General features: G+C 37.6%; 1 protein-coding gene and 1 long non-coding RNA gene across 2 annotated transcripts; both read left to right on the top strand.

Annotated features, from left to right (window-relative positions):
• Positions 1 to 501: 501 nt before the first annotated feature.
• Positions 502 to 2537, top strand: LOC129928512 (uncharacterized). The gene is made up of 2 exons (XR_008780021.1): positions 502 to 1000; positions 1740 to 2537. It is a non-coding gene; the product is annotated as an uncharacterized LOC129928512 (long non-coding RNA).
• Positions 2538 to 2805: 268 nt separating this feature from the next.
• Positions 2806 to 18239, top strand: LOC106058450 (glycosyl hydrolase YngK-like). The gene is made up of 10 exons (XM_056043132.1): positions 2806 to 3576; positions 5550 to 5719; positions 6276 to 6445; positions 6661 to 6784; positions 7052 to 7204; positions 7336 to 7412; positions 9389 to 9471; positions 10265 to 10457; positions 12827 to 12952; positions 18105 to 18239. The coding sequence occupies exons 1-10, from the start codon at positions 3513 to 3515 to the stop codon at positions 18121 to 18123; spliced, it is 1179 nt and encodes a 392-aa protein (XP_055899107.1). The 5' UTR covers positions 2806 to 3512; the 3' UTR covers positions 18124 to 18239.
• The last annotated feature ends 1892 nt before the right edge of the window (positions 18240 to 20131 follow it).

Below are 20131 nucleotides of genomic sequence, written 5' to 3'. Positions count from 1 at the left end.
TGTCTGTCGCGTCTGTTGTGTCTGTCGTGTCTCTTGTGTCTGTCGCGTCTGTTGTGTCTGTCGTGTCTCTTGTGTCTGTTGTGTCTGTTCTCTTTTGTATTGTTTTGATTTATAATTTAAAAAAAATAGTATTTGTGATCACAAAAAAATGTCCAATACGAATCAATAAAGCAGTGGAAAAATATGGACACGGTAGCATGCTAGGATACCACTTTGTGACGTGTGTGAATCATTTTAGAGCCAGAGAATTAAACAGAGACTTCAGAGACCATTGTGAACAGATACGGAATGTGACGTTTTTCTTCTTTTTAGCACCCTCCCCCCCACCCTTTTTTTTTTTGGCTCGGAAAACGTTACCCTGATTTCGTAATTGAAATGTAAATAAAGAGCAGATTACTCTGTTTACAATTTATCGTGAAAGTTAATAATATTATTGTGACAAGTCAAAAACTCGCTGTCAGAGTCACTCAAATTTATCACAGCATTAATTATTATTTTTCATTATTTATTTATTTTATTTTAATTATTTCCCCATCCAACCCCTAAATCATTCACCCGCCACACCTTTTCCTCTCTACCAGGCTAGACTTAGTCCACCACCTTGGAGAAAATTAGGCCAGTCCTTTCATTTATCTTCCCTTGACCGGGGCAAAGATACGCTCAGACCTTGATCTTATCGACAGGATGTCTGACAGCCGCGGTTGACACCACCTTGGTTTGAATGCAAGCTAATCCTCCCCCCCCCCTTTCCTCACGTCTCTCTTTGATCTAAGAGATTACCCTGGTCAACACACCGCGTGATACTCCAAGGTGCGGCTCTTGTCGGATTTCACCCACGTGTAAGATAATTCTTAGCCTAGGACATTTCCGGTGTCCGCCCACACTTTTCAGGCATATATATATAGTAAACCAACTCAAATCACCCTCTCTTTCTCATTCGAGCTGAGCTATCGAGTCTGGACTATATCACTTATTCTTTCTCCTAGAGGAATACCTGGTGGTAAGCCGAACTTAATCACAAGTTCCATCTCAATTACTCTGTGTATATTTCCATTGGATTTTATCATGTGTATTTTGCTTAGTTCATTTATATTTAATTAGTGCATTGTGTATTTCTCACTGGCGTAAGTAGAAAACATAAACTTGTGCTATGTATTTATTTATGTATTGCATTAATCTATTAATGCTACGTTGCTCAATTGATCGTTGATGCAACCATGTATATATTTGTACATCTTATTTTATTTCTTTTATCTCGGTTGACAGCCTTGATAATCTTACTAGCGCACTGATACTGCGTCTAGAAAAGAGATATGAATTATCTTCCCTGTAATGGATTATCTCCCCTTTACTCATTTTACTCTAATGAGAGTTGCGCCGCTTGAAGGGACATTCAAGCACGCTCCATTGTTCTCGACCCACGGTCATATGCAAACAAAGCGTCTCGGTCGCTGACCACCGCCCAACTCACCCCCCCCCCTTTTTTCTTTCTTTACCCACCTGTGTTGTTTATTTGAGATTATTATTTCCCCTTCTATGTACATTTTTATATTATTACGTTCTCTTTCATGTACATTTTTATATTGCTACTATCTGCCATCTATTTTCCAAATCCCATTTGTCATCATCTCCCCTTTATGCTCTAAAGCAATTTTACCAATCTGACGAATGCACCTCAGTCGAGGGCATCGATAAGATGTATGAGAGACATGTCCTAACTTGTCTTTATTTATCCGCAGCCTCCCTCAGGTGTCTGCCTATTTGTTTGATATCAAGAATCACCTACTATTTATGTGCTGAGTGCTATCCAGCACTGCACTGTCCTACTGAGACCTGCCTATTTATCGGATTACTTACCTGCCTATTTGCCTACTGGCCTATCTATGTGCTTAGTGCTAATCAGCGCTGCACTTACCTAGTCGCTATCAAGAATCACATATTGCCTAGTTATTGGATCAACGATCTATTTACCTGCAGTTGTGCTTAGTGCTATTCAGCGCTGCACTTGCCCACTGAGATCTACTCAACTCTACTACTTGGCGCTATCGGCATTGCCCGCCTATTCGACAGCCCACCTGTCAAGCTATTAGGTGCGACGTCCCTATAGACCAGATCTGTGTGAGACGTCATAGCTACGCCAACCCTCTGCAACTCACTGGACATATCCTGTCAGCCACGCTGCCCACGGCAGATCAGCTCTGCCCGCAGTAACCTTGTGCCCACGGTATCCGGCCACCCGCCATACTGTGCCCACTACAGATACTAGAACTTGGGACTGAGACTCCACAAGAACTATATCGCCGGCGTCCCTCTATCCGCTAGAGCGCCACCTCCAGCTGCAGAACCTCAAGCCAGGACACAGCCAGCTGCGACATCAACAGGACAACCAGCTAAGTCAGAGGACAAAGTGACATACTCTCTTATTATGTGCAAGAGTGATGATTAAACATAGAATATACTAGAGATAGATGCAAACCCTCCCCCTTTTTCTTATTATATGTATATTTATGTAAATAAATATCCTTTATTTTAACTTTTGTATCTATCTTTCATTGCTTTGTCTCGTTGCGTGTCTGCTCCCGATTTATATGCTGATAAGTGGGGGTGTGATAGCTTTAAAAATAATCATCCCCTAGACATAAAACGTGCCAAACACACGTCACATTTTCCCACCTGTCACAATTATAAACCCTTTGTTTTGTGCTTATTATGTTTCTTCATGAGAGAGGTGTGTGTCGTTTTTTTTTATTTTTTATTTGTTTGTTGTTTTTTTTTTGTTTTTTTTTTTTGCTGTATGACTATGAATGTCAATCTGGCACTTACTAAAGACACGTAAGTGGTATGAGAAACAGACATGTTCTATGGTATCGGTGGATTAGGAATATATATATGCATAGAGATAAGAAAAATACATTTTGATTCGGCAGCGGCGCTGGGAGAGGTGTTCTAAGTCTTACTGCTCCATGTATTGAAAATAAAAAAAATTTGTATTTGGTCTGTCACGGGGATGGGGGAGGCGATAGCACAAAAAACTTGCCAAAACGTATAATTACTAAACATTATAATTAAAGTTCTTCATTTCATCATCTCTCCCCTACCCACCTTGAAAAAAAAAAACAACTGTAAGCGAGAACGAGGTAGGGCTTTTTTTTTAAAAAAAAGATCGCCACTGCTTAAAATATCATTTCTTTAGAAGTTCAAAATCTAAAGGTTACAAACGAAACCTTTTTAATTTGTGCTGATTCAGAGACTATGTTCATTCAAGAGTAGCTGACTGAGTAAGAGGTAATGTACAACTACATATACTTGTTGCAGACTGTAGGGTCCTCGTCTCTATTAAAAAAAATATTTTATCGTTTTAATAAAATACTTCTACTAGAACATATTTATCTCTCCAAGTAGACTAAAACTAATTTATCTTTTTTTATACAAATGAAGGGATTTATTTATTTCAATTGTTAACGGCTTTCCCGATATTATCAACATATTTGTCTCGATAACAGAACACAGCCATGGTTTTAAAGGTGGTACTTCTATCCATACTTCTGTGTGGGATAATATCCTTAGTAGACTCAGGTAAGTAGGACATATCACTGTACTTACTACATAGTTTACTTTTAGAATCTTTTAGTGATTTGTACTTAGTGGTTAATTAAAAAAAAAAACGAAAAGAAAATGGTTTGCGTTTAAGTTGTATCAAATCAAAATGTAGTCTTGTCCATTGCTTCATGGGATCTATCGTGGAAATTCCCTGTGACGCACGTGCATCAAATGACATTCTTATATATTCGAAGGGATAATTAAAATTAAAATTAAAGTAAGTACCATTTAGGTTCCCAGACCATTTAGCTGATACCGCAATGATCTAAGAAGTATTGTACATGTCGAAGTTTCAAGAGAATTTTAAAAAAGGCTAGGTATTGATATAAATAACATGCTAACACACATAAATACTTACTGACACCTTACTACAAGCATCTGTTTTATAGATACTAATATTGGTATGTGGTGTGCACATGCCTAGCATGTCTTTAAGAGTTATGTAACTTGACATCTTTATGCCTTTTCTAGATGGATTAACCTACGCAGATAATCAGTGCTGGATTAACATACGCAGATAATCAGTGCTGGATTAACCTACGCAGATAATCAGTGCTGGATTAACATACGCAGATAATCAGTGCTGGATTAACATACGCAGATAATCAGTGCTGGATTAACCTACGCAGATAATCAGTGCTGGATTAACATACGCAGATAATCAGTGCTGGATTAACATACGCAGATAATCAGTGCTGGATTAACATACGCAGATAATCAGTGCTGGATTAACATACGCAGATAATCAGTGCTGGATTAACCTACGCAGATAATCAGTGCTGGATTAACATACGCAGATAATCAGTGCTGGATTAACATACGCAGATAATCAGTGCTGGATTAACCTACGCAGATAATCAGTGCTGGATTAACATACGCAGATAATCAGTGCTGGATTAACCTACGCAGATAATCAGTGCTGGATTAACATACGCAGATAATCAGTGCTGGATTAACATACGCAGATAATCAGTGCTGGATTAACCTACGCAGATAATCAGTGCTGGATTAACATACGCAGATAATCAGTGCTGGATTAACATACGCAGATAATCAGTGCTGGATTAACATACGCAGATAATCAGTGCTGGATTAACATACGCAGATAATCAGTGCTGGATTAACCTACGCAGATAATCAGTGCTGGATTAACATACGCAGATAATCAGTGCTGGATTAACCTACGCAGATAATCAGTGCTGGATTAACATACGCAGATAATCAGTGCTGGATTAACATACGCAGATAATCAGTGCTGGATTAACATACGCAGATAATCAGTGCTGGATTAACATACGCAGATAATCAGTGCTGGATTAACCTACGCAGATAATCAGTGCTGGATTAACCTATAAGCAACATAAGCAATAGCTAAAGCCCTCCCCCCTCCCAAATGTCTCCAGGCATATTTTCAATCCATATGAGTAAAGAGCATAAGAAGACTTTCGATTATGTTGATTACAAGGAGCCCCATATCTTAAATAGTGTATGGCTTTTTGAATTGAAAGTATGGTTCTAAAGCTGATTAGTTTATAGACAAGATTTGTTTGTTATAAATTGTTTGACATGTTTCGGATGTTCCTTCTGAGTTGAAGATAATCTACTTCCTAGTTCAAACCTCACGCAGGACGACGGGACAGGGCAGTTGGGAGGGTATGAACCCTGGACTATCAAGACACTCAAACGAGATTCAAGGGCGCATACCGCACAACCAGGCAGTCATTTTGTTGGAACAATTTGTTAACTCTTGATGTTCATCAAACGTCCAGTTCTACATTTAGAAATAACTCACTAGTTTGGTACGACTTGATTCACTTGGCCTCAACAGAGTTCTACATTAAACTATAAACAATATTAAGTCCATTTAGTTATATGAACTAAGATTACAAGATTTATCTCCCTGCCCTTATAAACTTTCGTACAAAGATTTTTTTTGTTTCACTGTGTAGCATGCAGTGCTGGAAGGACCAAACGTGAGTTGAGAGGCGCCTGGATAGCCACGGTCAACAACAAAGACTGGCCAAGGTCAATGTCCGAAACAACACAAGCGAACAAGCTCCACCTGATCTATCTTTTGAATATTCTGCGTGATGCCAACTTCAACGCTGTGTTCTTCCAGGTCAGCATTTCGTCTTGACATTTTTACTTATTAAGTCTGGTAGAGGAAACATAAAATAGAAATAGCTATTATGTTCTGCAACCTTCAGCGGATAATACACGGACATAAGTCAAACATATTCATAGTCGTAGTATTGGACGTATCTCAGGCTTAGCCCAAAACGTATGTCAGCCATAACTTAGTTCGAGATGCATTTTAGCCATATCATAGTTTAGGATGTTTTTCAGACATATCTTAGTCTAAGAACTGTCTCAGCCTTAGCACACATTAGTCTTAGCCATACTATTGACATTTCTTAGACATACTATTGACATTTCTTTGTCATACTGTTGACTTTTCTTAGTCATATTGCATCTTGCTACATACATGTCTCACATATTTAAAAACCATATCGCAGCCTTATTTCAGCCATATTATTGCTACATCTTATCGCCGTTATATAGATAACAGATATATTAGGGAGAATTCATCCTTGTCGCTGTAATATCTGAAACATATTTAAACAAACTCTATCAACCAATCGCCGTCGTACTTTTCTCTCTCACAACCTATGTAGGTCAGGTCAGCCGGAGAAGCGATGTACGCGTCCAGCATCGAACCATGGAGTCAATACTTGACCGGCACTCAGGGAATGGCCCCGAGCCCAGCTTGGGACCCTTTACAGTTTTTAATTGACGAGGCCCACGCCAGAAACATGGAGGTCCATGCCTGGTTTAACCCATTCAAGTTAGTTAGAATCTCAAACCAATTCTTATTTACTTATCTTTATTTAGTTTTGCCATTATTTCTTCTGTAATCTCTAGAGAATAGTCCGCCAATAAGACAATCGTAAGTTCTCTCGTTTTCAAAACTAAATTTACATAATTAAATCCATTTTTTTTAAATGCTTTAATCTTTCATCTAGAATACTAGATGTTACACTTTCTTTATAACACGTTTAGGGCCACGTCTGGTACCATATCTACAGCTGGGATGTCAGCCAACCACATTGCCAAGGTTATACCAGCTCACGTTCATCCGTTCGGCAGAAACCTGTGGATGGACCCGGGAAGTGATGAAGTACAGGTGAGAGGTTGATCTGATTCATTCAAATTCGTCAAGTAATTGTCTAATACAATTACACTCACAGTTCTTTTTATATTGTTTTACAGCTAACATTTACACTGACTATAGCACTAATGATATTAATTATGGTATATTATAGTATATAGTAGAGTATAACCCTAGCGGGGTCGGGGCGGTCTGAAAAAAAAAACTTTGTATTTTATGATAACTTAAGATGGAGCTGACATGACATGGACACAATGCATAAACTGGTGTCTATGTTCTCAGGACTGGGTGGTCAACGTTACTCTCGATGTGGTCAGGCGTTACGACATAGACGGTGTCCACATGGACGGCTATTTCTACCCCATATCCATAGGCGACCGCATCACCCTCTTTTATGGCGGCTTCGACGACTCAGCGACGTACAACGCTTACCAGGTAAAAGCATGCCACACGTCTTACTTTACTTCTGGTGAAAGTTAGGTGAAGATATCAAACTGAATCATGTCATGAAGATGCTAGTCATTCTAATCATTCAACTGTATGCATGCTCCTTGATGTTCTCACAGAGTGATGGTGGAACTATGAGCCGCGCTGACTGGCGACGTGACAATGTTAACAAATTTGTGGAAAGATTATCTACCAAGTAAGTGTTTCTTACGCAGTAAAGAAAAAAAAAAGGTTAAGTATCTTTTTCAGACCTTACGATGGGCTGGTCAGATGATGTGAAGGCTAGAGACACAAGATCCATATACATATATATATATGTATATATATATATATATATATATACTATGCATAGGGTTAGGGTTTACTGTGATGGTGAAACTATGAGCCCCGCTGACTGGCCACGTGACACTGTTAACAAATTTGTGGAAAGATTATCTACCAAGTAAGTGTTTCTTATGCAGTAACGAAAAAAAAAAGGTTAAGTATCTTTTTCAGACCTTACGATGGGCTGGTCAGATGATGTGAAGGCTAGAGACACAAGATCCTTGTTCTAAACGTGTGATTCACTTCGTGATATGGTCTTCTGATCATCCAGAAAGAACTGACTATGCTCAATCGTTTTCGAGATGACCTCCGGGGACAACTATATCATTATGTTTTATTAGCCTGTGTTTTTTTCCCCACTTCTATGCTATTGTTTAGAGTTTCGAATATTATTACAAGGTGATTTGTGCTTTAATCTCTTTGTGACAACCAGCGTTTAGTGCGTGTATATGTGGCTTGTTTTTGTCTAAAGCCTAGGGGAGGATTGTGTGAGTGCGCAATGAGCTTGGTCACCATGGATAAACGGGAAGCAGGCAACAAATAGATAATAGAACAGAGTATTCTTGAAATTTACAATGGCGTTTATTTACACAAATAGAAAAGATATGGGAACGGGGGTATCTCCTAAAAGAATATTTTACCATCCTTCTTATCACATGTATAATAAGAGAGAGATAATTTCACTTTGTCCTTGATTAAACTTATCTGAAGGTCCCATTGGCGTCGCGCTACTTTTATAGGGCTTGCAGTTGGAGGTAGAGGGTTGCCGTGTACACAGTGCTTGTGGTGGAGGTAGAGGGTTGCCGTGTACACAGTGCTTGTGGTGGAGGTAGAGGGTTGCCGTGTACACAGTGCTTGTGGTGGAGGTAGAGGGTTGCCGTGTACACAGTGCTTGTGTTGGAGTATAGTTATAAGTGTCACTGCTATCGATCTTTGGAACAGAAGTGCGGTTGGCGGGTACCGTGGGCACGATAAGCATAGCAGGCAGAAATGGTACCGTGGGCTGTAGTAGTAGTTTTATCAATAGCTGTATCAAGTAGCAATCGTAGGATAAAGTAGGCTTAATTGTAGAATCGTGTAGCAAGTATTGCAGAATCGAGTAACAAAGTGAGGTGAATTCGTCAGATTGATAAGATTATTTGCGATTACAAACAGGGAAGATGATGACAAAATAAAATAGCTTAAAGAAATTATAATAACAACTATAAAAATAAGAGCATAGCAAGGAGAAAACAAATCTCTTTTAAACATAAGCGAGGGAAGTAGTAAGACTTAATGTTAAATTAGAACAATACCAAAAGATAATCATCAAAAGTTATTTTGATCTCTCTCTCTCTCTCTCTCTCTCTATCTCTCTCTCTCTCTCTCTCTCTCTATATATATATATATATATATATATATATATATATATATATATATATATATATATATATATATATATATATATATATATATATATCACTTAGTTTTCTTGGCAAAAGGTCTAAAAGTGTTGTTGTTTTTTTATAGACTTTAGATTATTCAGTTTGTTTATAAGTTGGAAGTAACATCAATGGATTCTTTGAGATTCTATTTCTTTAGATAATAAAAAAGTGGTTCCATCCTGGATTGTTGGATCTAATGGGGGCCGCCTCTGAGTTTGTGTAATAACACAAGCTCTTTTTGTAATCGTGTTTATATTTAGTGTTAGAGAATATATTCGTAAACTATCAAAAATGATTATTTATTACGCCTCATTATAAAATCGCGTCCAGAAAAATAAATGTATTACAGGCACCGATGGACTTGTGTGCACATTGCTTCTAAACAGTTGTTGGTCAGTTGATTTTATTTCCCTCTTTCTTACAGAATCCATGAGACAAAAGACTGGGTCAAGTTTGGTGTTAGTCCATTTGGTATTTGGCGATCTGGCTACCCTAGTGGAATTACAGGTAAATAAAATCAGCCCTCAATATTTTAACACTTACTTTGGTTTTTCGATAATTCATTCTTTAAGCTAATATCCTTTCACTTATCTGGACCTGTTGGGAACATGGAAGGGATAAAGAAATTGATATCTTGGTGGATTTTACCGTAATTGGTTTTTAAAAGCCTAAATTTGTAATAGATCTAGACCAACAACAGATTTATTGTTGTTGGTCTAGATATATTACACATTTATTTACAGGACTAATTCAAACTGATTAATACAATTACATTTTTGTATAAGCTTTCTTGGTTTTTTTTTTTCAAGTATTTCTTATGTTTTTTTTGTTCGGTCTTAGGATCGTATTAATGATCGATACGACCGTCACTGGCCGCATCCTAGCAAACAGGCCAATGTAACCAGAGCCTTTGAGGCTTCATTGTACACTGTGGGCAGGAACCTCTAAGACTTATACATTGAGAGCAGAAGGAGCATCTGAGGCGTCATTAAAAACTGTGGGCAGAAGGACCCTCTGAGGCTTCTTGTACACTGTGGGCAGAAGAAGCATCTAAGGTGTTATATACGCTGGTCACTAGCCAGCACAACTTTCCCCCTGTAATTGTTTGTACCCATTAGAGCTGAGTGGACTCAGGGGCGCCTTAAAGATCCCGAGATTTAAAATCCCAGTCTTCACCAAGATTGGAATCCAGGACACAGTATGAAGTAATAGGTTTTGACATAAAGATCGGGAATGTCATCATTAAATTTCTTTAACATAACATGAAGTATTTTATTTGTTATTTTATTATATATTACAGGCATATCCAGTGTAGAAGATTTCTCCACAGACTCGCGACTTTGGCTGCAGAAAGGTTGGGTAGATTACTTGGCTCCTCAGCTTTACTGGACCATCGATGGACCACAGAATTTCAGCAATCTCCTTGACTGGTGGTCCGACTCTGCACAGAACCCCACTCACAAGCACATCTATGCGAGTGTGGCTGATTACAGGTCAGCAGATTTTTTATTACTTCAATATTCTACTTGCCATTCCAGGCATTTGGGAAACAGTAGTGAAACAAAAAATTGTAAAAAATACTTAAAAAAAAAAGTTATATTAAGCGTATTTGTGTCTATTAGTTTGAATCTGTCAACTAATTAAATATGTAATAGATCTAGACTAACAATAATACATTGCAGTGATTTAAATAATTTATCAATTGTTTTTTAGCGGCCCCCGTAAGGGGAAAAGTCGCTATTAGGTTTGTGCAAAATGTCCGCCTGTCCGTCTGTCACACTCAGATCTCGAAAACTAGAAGAGAAATAAAAAAAATATTATTTCACCATGCGATGCGGCTTGAAAAGTTTAGGTGCAACGGCTAAGTTTGGTTTTATAAAAGCAAAACTGTTTAGTTTATAAATTTAATTATGCAAGCGATTTTTTCATAAAAATATAACAATTCTAAGACAATTACGTAAAAGTAAGGGAGGCAATGTTACAATATTGTTATGACTCTGCCATGCGCACCACCATCTAAGCTAGAAGGTGCGCACTGTGATAAACTAGACTGAGAAGGATGTCAACATTAGGAAGAGAGGAGAACGATTTCCGCCCAAGTTGAGAGCCGAAGTGAAAAGACTGTGCCTAAGAAACATGTTGTTTTGTGTACCTGTGATGTCGTGTAAGTAAACATATATGTGCCTCGTTGAGTTGCCTCACTTCAGTTATTACAATTGGTGCAGAAGTGGGATTATAGGCAACTCAATGAGAGGAGGTAGGCTTTGATTACAATGACATATTTGAAGCTATTGCATCAGCTCTCTGATCTCAATTTAAGAGCTAAGACAAGAGCTTCGGGACCGAGGTTTAAAATCCCTCGGTATCAGGGAAACGCTCACGGCTCGTCTGCGGCAAGCTCTGATCAATGAAGATCTACACATTTGAAATTGAACTTGGGATTGTTGAGTTCATTGGCAAGATCCAGGACTATGTGGATGCATTTGATGAACAACTGAACATGATTGGGAACATGATTGGGAACATGATTGGGAACATGATTGGGAACATAATGTTGAACAAAGTTGATGAAAGTGTATTGCAAGTAGAAGGCCAAATACACCAAAATGATAAAATTGTGTCGCAAGCAAAAGGAGGAATAAACTCGTTAGGGAAGGAGCAGTTGCCTGGTCAGGACTGTGGCTGCACAAACAGTGGTGATGGAGGCGCTGGGGATTGGACCGCTGTCTGAGACTGTGTTGTGGGCAAGTCTGGCGGGGATGACTTTCAGGGCGAGAAACGTGACAACGATTGCTGCGACGATCTCTATGGGATGTACAGAATTGAAAGACAACTTAAGAAAAAAAAAAGTGACACCAGCGAGAACTTTTTAAGTTGTCTGCATTGAATTTTTTTTTCCTTTGGCCTCGACCAGACCGGCCCATTTGGTACCGGCCCACCGAGCATTTGCCCCTTCGCCCATATAGCCAGTCCGCCCCTGTGTGGTACGCTATATATAGGCTCAGGACACCACATATGACACTCGTCCAGGGACCGCGTTCTGCTAAGGCCACCTCTGTTGAGGAGTTACATTTCTACAAACATGTTATATATTCTGTGTCACGTAGAAATGTCCTAGACATAGACTTGACGTATTCTAAATAAGAAAGTTTAGTTGATTTTTGCATTTCATAATAAAATATCTCTGTACTACAATTTGTTTATATATTTAAAGTAATAATAATTAACGTAAATAATTATTTAGTAATTAAGATATTTGTAAAAATTTCTCTACTTTAACTAATTTCTCTCCCAATCTTTCACTCTCTGTCATTCTCTCTTTCTCTCTTAAGTTTTCACATTTTTTTCTCTTTTCTCTCATTTCTAAATTCCAGAGAGTCTTTCTTTCTTTCTTTCCTTCTTTTTTTTCTTTTCTTTTCTTTCTTTCTTTCTTTTTTCTTTTCTTTTCTTTTCTTCTTTTTTCTTTTTTTTCTTTTCTTTCTTTCTTTTCTTTCTTTCTTTTTTCTTTTCTTTTCTTCTTTTTTCTTTTCTTTTCTTTCTTTCTTTCTTTCTTTTCTTTCTTTCTTTTCTTTCTTTCTTTTTTCTTTTCTTTTCTTCTTTTTTCTTTTCTTTTCTTTCTTTCTTTCTTTTTTCTTTTCTTTTTTTCTTTCTTTCTTTCTTTTTTCTTTTCTTTTCTTTTCTTTCTTTCTTTCTTTTTTCTTTTCTTTTCTTCCTTTCTTTCTTTCTTTCTTTCTTTCTTGTCAACTCTTTCACAGCATATTCCTCTTCCTACTCTTTTATTGCAAGTCTTTCTGTTAAACTGTCAGATCTGTAAAAATCTGGAAAAATCGCACTCAATCCTATGTCCACTTCCCCACATCAGGATTGTTGATAACAACTGGAGTCCCGACGAGATGGTCCACCAGATACAAGAAGTGCAGATGCGAACTAACAGGCAGGTTTGGGACGAAATTTATTTCAACGCCCACCAACTGCAATCCAAGCAAAAGTAATTTCAATTTAGTCTTTGTCTCGTTATTTTTACGTCTTGTTACGGCATGTAACGTCTTGTAACAGTATGTCATGTCTTGTTACGTCTTGTAACGGTATGTCATGTCTTGTTACGTCTTGTTACGGCATGTCATGTCTTGTTACGGCATGTCATGTCTTGTTACGTATTGTTACGGCATGTCATGTCTTGTTACGGTATGTCATGTCTTGTTATGGTATGTCACGTCTTGTTTCTGCATGTCACGTCTTGTTACGGCATGTTACTTGTGGTTACGGCATTATACGCCTGGATACCGTCTGCTTTGTTTGGTAACAGCGTATGTTATGTCTTGGTACAGCATTTTATGTCTTGTTACTAAATATCACGTCTGGTTACGGCACATCTTGTCTCGTTACGGCATGCTAAATCTTGTAACGGTATGTTAAGTCTTGTTATGATATGTTACGCCTGGATACGGCAACGGCATATTATATCTTTTTACGTCAATCTCTGTGTTCTTATGTCCTGTTACGGCATGCTATATCATTGTACAGCATGTTACGCTTGGTTATGGCATGTTGTCTTGCCAAGACTGAAAAAGCTGACAAAACGGAAAAAAAAATGGCACTTAAGTGAATGCGGGCAAAATTGGCCTTTGGATTAAAGTCATTTTATAATTCAGGGGAGGGCAGGTGGAGATAATTCCTTGCTCATGGCTTCACCTCCATCTCCAGGCCCCTATGGTTGACGGGTTATTTTCGGTATTGATAGTTACGCAATATGTGTAAATAATTAGTTGCTACTCTAAATTCTTCATTTTGTCAGATTTTCTGTTGTGTCATGAAAATACATTAAGTATCTTTTTTTATATCGTTACCTATAGCTCATAATACCTAAAGGATAAAATATATTAAACAGTGCCCGATTTTCTGGTGCCTATGTTTCCGCACTGTCCAGAAAAGCCCAATTTACCGATATGTACATTTCGATTGTATAAATTTATCTGATTCCTACATACAAAACACTGTCCCATTCAGTTTTCTTGGCAGACAGTGGTCGAAAATTCATAGCCGCTATTAAAATCGATTTAATTTTAAAATTATTTTATTCTGGTATTTTAAATTAAAGTACACTGAAAGCAAAACCAAAATACTGTTGTAAATCTAAGACAGACAACTCAACGAAGTTCTACAGTTAAAAATAAGTGTGTTTATGTACCTGGACAAACACATAAAAGCCTTTGCATTCCAGGAGTCTTGTCACTAATTCTACCAGTCCTTTCACCAGCAACCTGAATACGGACCAACGACAGCCTTCCCCGCTTCGCTCCAGGTCCCCACTACAGTCTTCAGGCAACACAAAAGATTGGTCCTTAGTTTCCACCAATTCAGACTCTCCACAATCACGTGATACACTGTTCTTTCCTCTATCTTAGCGTCGTCCTGTTCTGGTTCAATAGTGCGCTTGTACTCACCACATGGCGCAGGGCTGGGTAACAAGGATACTTATACTTTTATACTTGCTGTTTTTATATGAGAAAAGAGTCCTTGTGATCACAACAAATTTCCATAAGGATCAATAAAACAGTCTTAGTCTTAGTCTTTACAAAGCTTATATTAACTCACTCAGTCTGTCTGTCTGGTAATAAGTTTGAATATGAGTTTTCTGCAACTTCTTCCCATTCTCGGATCAAGTTAAAACTACAAAATGAGTCATTGCACCTTACAAAACACGAACAACAATTAGTTCATTGCACCTTACAAAACACGAACAACAATTAGTTCATTGCACCTTACAAAACACGAACAACAATTAGTTCATTGCACCTTACAAAACACGAACAACAATTAGTCATTGCACCTTACAAAACACGAACAACAATTAGTTCATTGCACCTTACAAAACACGAACAACAATTAGTCATTGCACCTTACAAAACACGAACAACAATTAGTCATTGCACCTTACAAAACACGAACAACAATTAGTCATTGCACCTTACAAAACACGAACAACAATTAGTCATTGCACCTTACAAAACACGAACAACAATTAGTCATTGCACCTTACAAAACACGAACAACAATTAGTCATTGCACCTTACAAAACACGAACAACAATTAGTCATTGCACCTTACAAAACACGAACAACAATTAGTCATTGCACCTTACAAAACACGAACAACAATTAGTCATTGCACCTTACAAAACACGAACAACAATTAGTTCATTGCACCTTACAAAACACGAACAACAATTAGTTCATTGCACCTTACAAAACACGAACAACAATTAGTTCATTGCACCTTACAAAACACGAACAACAATTAGTTCATTGCACCTTACAAAACACGAACAACAATTAGTCATTGCACCTTACAAAACACGAACAACAATTAGTCATTGCACCTTACAAAACACGAACAACAATTAGTTCATTGCACCTTACAAAACACGAACAACAATTAGTTCATTGCACCTTACAAAACACGAACAACAATTAGTTCATTGCACCTTACAAAACACGAACAACAATTAGTTCATTGCACCTTACAAAACACGAACAACAATTAGTCATTGCACCTTACAAAACACGAACAACAATTAGTCATTGCACCTTACAAAACACGAACAACAATTAGTCATTGCACCTTACAAAACACGAACAACAATTAGTCATTGCACCTTACAAAACACGAACAACAATTAGTCATTGCACCTTACAAAACACGAACAACAATTAGTCATTGCACCTTACAAAACACGAACAACAATTAGTCATTGCACCTTACAAAACACGAACAACAATTAGTTCATTGCACCTTACAAAACACGAACAACAATTAGTTCATTGCACCTTACAAAACACGAACAACAATTAGTTCATTGCACCTTACAAAACACGAACAACAATTAGTCATTGCACCTTACAAAACACGAACAACAATTAGTCATTGCACCTTACAAAACACGAACAACAATTAGTCATTGCACCTTACAAAACACGAACAACAATTAGTCATTGCACCTTACAAAACACGAACAACAATTAGTCATTGCACCTTACAAAACACGAACAACAATTAGTTCATTGCACCTTACAAAACACGAACAACAATTAGTTCATTGCACCTTACAAAACACGAACAACAATTAGTTCATTGCACCTTACAAAACACGAACAACAATTAGTTCATTGCACCTTACAAAACACGAACAACAATTAGTCATTGCACCTTACAAAACACGAACAACAATTAGTTCATTGCACCTTACAAAACACGAACAACAATTAGTTCATTGCACCTTACAAAACACGAACAACAATTAGTTCATTGCACCTTACAAAACACGAACAACAATTAGTCATTGCACCTTACAAAACACGAACAACAATTAGTCATTGCACCTTACAAAACACGAACAACAATTAGTTCATTGCACCTTACAAAACACGAACAACAATTAGTTCATTGCACCTTACAAAACACGAACAACAATTAGTTCATTGCACCTTACAAAACACGAACAACAATTAGTTCATTGCACCTTACAAAACACGAACAACAATTAGTTCATTGCACCTTACAAAACACGAACAACAATTAGTTCATTGCACCTTACAAAACACGAACAACAATTAGTTCATTGAGTAGTAGTAACTAGTCGACCCACGGTGTAGCCTATGAAACTATTTTGCAGGGCCGGCCTTAGGCCGAGTGGGCCCGGCATTTTCATAGGACCCGCGTTAATTCTTGGTGTAAATTATTACATCAAACAATTTTATAACTTATAATAGATTTCCCGCGGCCTCCTAATTTACCAGGAGCTCCTGGAAATCTCCTGAAATTGCAAAATATACAAAGAAAACATAGAAATCTCCGGAAGTTATTGAAATCTTTTGTAAACTCATACAAATGTCTTGAAATATATAGACAAAATTAAAATTGTCATTTTGGGGTGTTAATCAATATGGAAAACGCCAATCCTACTAGCGATGAAAAAAAAACGGCATCATGCAATACCCGTAATTGTGGAATCTGGTAAAAAAGGCTTCTCGTGCCTCAAACTAATGAAGAATTACTTGAGGTCAACAATTCTCGTAGATAGATTGAAGCATTTGGTAATTCTTGCTATTGAGCGTGATCTAGGTAGGAAATATAATTTGTATGATATACTGTAAGACTTCACTACACGCAAAGCTCGTATAGTATTTATATACGTAGTAAAGAATGAATAATTTGCAAAGGCGATTTTATTTTCTAATACAAACTCTTAATTTTCATTTTTTTATCCGTATCCCTACCCAAACTTGGCCCCGCCAAACCCGTTTCGCATAGGGCACCACAATGGTTAAATCCGGCCACCTTTTTAATGAAGGGTGAATACAGAGAAGATTACTTGTTCTCCCCTCCCCCTTTTTTACGTGGGGTAACTCTAGTCCGACTTGCAGAAATAAAAAAGTGATCTTTCCATGACTTCTTGGTCACAATGGTTAAGTTCGGCCCTTCTATTTAGTGACTGTTGAATATTACTTGTTCTCCCCCCCCCCCCTCTCTTTTTTTTCGCCTATTATGGTACGTTGGGTAACTGTAGTCCGACTTGCAGAAATAAAAGAGTGATCTTTCCTTTACTTCTTAGTGTCCAAATTGTTGAGCCATGAAGAGAATTATATATATATAGACTTATTATTGTGTTTGATATCGTAATAAGGGGAATAAGCGCTACTTAATGAGAGATGTGGATGCATACATTAATTTATCCCCCTTATTACGTTTTGTACGTTTTATCTTTTACTTTCCACTCGATTTAAACTTAAATTCGATTTTATTAGATCGATTATCTCTGTTATCGACTATATCTACATTATTTTAGCCCGGAGTTTCAATTTAATATGAAAATGAGATTTCAATTTCTTAAAATTGTGACTTGATTAATGTTCAGATTATTTCACTTTCACGTATTTTAATTTTCATTTTCGTTCTTCAGTTTAATACTATGCCCTTCGATTTAAATCTGGTTATTGTAGGATGTCTTTTCGATTACTATTATCGATACTACTAACACTGCAATACGTTTCTTGAGTGTTCTTCTTCTTCTAACAACAAATACAGTTCATGTCTCAGTACACATATCGCTGGCCATAATAAAACCCATTGTTTCCTCCTAGAATCTCCCGAGGACACTGAAGTCAACGATCTACACATCACCCACTTTGACCGACGCCTACTACTACAGGGGCAACGTCTCTTATCCCTTCCCACCCAACGTTGAGGTTGTCGGGGACGCCCTGGTCTGGTCTCACAGTTCCATAGTCAACGTTCGCGCCTGGGCAGTGTACAAGAGCACATCCAACACCTGCACCCTGGTCAAGGTCCTACCTCCAGTGACAACGTATAGCACGGTCGACAGCAGCGGCGACTATGTGGTCACTGCTGTCAACAGGCTCGGGGTAGAAATGGACAGCGATCCTGTCACAGTGCTGACCACTGTAGTGGGATAAGGTCACTGCTAATAATGGAAATAGAAATAAAGTTTTACTTGACATAATTTAAAGAGTTTAACATGATTTTTCATTCATGACACTAATAATAGCAATAGAAATACAGTTTCACTTGATGTACTTATTTAAAGATGAATAATTTGACTTTCCATTCATGATGTCATCTTCGCTACCAGACAAAAAAGTTAGATAAATGTTTCGGTGCTTAAGGGTTCTGTTTGCTTCTCACACAACAAGAGTATAGTGTTTTTATTAATCTACTCTATACCATTCTTGGTCTTGACCATTCACTTATAATCACAAATTGCCCCACTTGCTGTGTACGAAAAAATGCGAAAATGTAGAAATCACAATTTGTTAACTTAATTAGTTAGTAATTGATATTTTAACTATCTTAATATTGTGTCGTTCCCCTTCTAGTATGTTGGCTTATTTGGTGGGGTTGGAAAGGGCGATAGTATAAATCCGCCCCCCCCCACCATTAACTTTCGAGTGCGGGTTTATATATTTTTGCAGATATCACAGTTTGTTAACATAATTAGTAACATATGTATATGATAAAAGCAACTTATTGGTATATATGTAAACAAATCTTTATAGTCTGTTGCTCCCCTTCTGGTATATTGGCCGCCTCTTTGGCGGTAAGGATTGGGGGTGGCGATTACTTCTACTACCCTCGTCGCTTTTAACTTTTGAGGGGGTGGGGGCCGGACCCATTTTTAAGCAGAAAACTACTACAAGAGGCCTAACTAAACATGTAGATAACATTACGATAAATACGCGTAAGAAAGATATACCTACACTATCTGTATCTGGATGATTGTCACTCACTTCAGTATTGGCCACTCGTAATTTATTTTTACTAAATTTGACCTACCTTTTAAATAATGAGCTGTGAATGACAAGACAATGCGTTTCTGGCAGTAAAAAACACAAGCTTGGCGCCGAAGCTCCGCCCCGAACCCCTACTGGGGGAGCTCCCACAGATTTTTTGTTTGAGAAACAAACTGCTCTAGTTGTAATATGACCACTTTTTGTTATTCTCTGTTATATTGTTATTCTCTGTTATATTATATATAATAATACTTTATACTATAAAGAAAGTAAGGCGTATGTATGTTTGTCCCGCATAGAAATCAAAACCGTTTCATTAATCTTGATAAAACTTGGCATAAATGTTCTTTGGGTACTAACTAGAACCGTAACGTATGTATAGTAACCCTAAAACTATCTTAAGACCCTAAAATAAAATTCTATGAAAGTATTACTATTTCATGGATCTAGGCCATGTTTACCATGTTTAGATCAAAATGATCTATACCTAGATCTAATTTTTAAAACTACACTTTGCACAGAAATTTTTTTACTTTTACACACGAAAATACAGAATATAGTCTATTGATTTCATTATTTAATTAAATAAACCTTCAAATTTGTGTTTAAAAGCATTTTTACATAAATTTGTTCTTTACATCTGCGAATTTAGATGTCCTGACATACGTACTTTAGAATCCAAATAGACAAATTTACAAGAGACAAGAGGGAAAGGTCACGCATGCGCAGAGCGAAGGCTCCGCTCTTGCACACAAACATCAGATGCCTAGGCCCAACTCTAACTCTTGAACTAATTATAAGATGATAGATCTACTTCATGGGCGTAGCCGGGGGGGGGGGGGGTTGGGGTTCAAACCCCC

This window comes from Biomphalaria glabrata, chromosome 10 (assembly GCF_947242115.1).
Source record: "Biomphalaria glabrata chromosome 10, xgBioGlab47.1, whole genome shotgun sequence".
NCBI classification, from domain to species: Eukaryota; Metazoa; Mollusca; class Gastropoda; family Planorbidae; genus Biomphalaria; species Biomphalaria glabrata.
The sequence above is the reverse complement of the archived record's forward strand: the minus strand, read 5'-3'. Positions and strand labels throughout refer to the sequence as shown.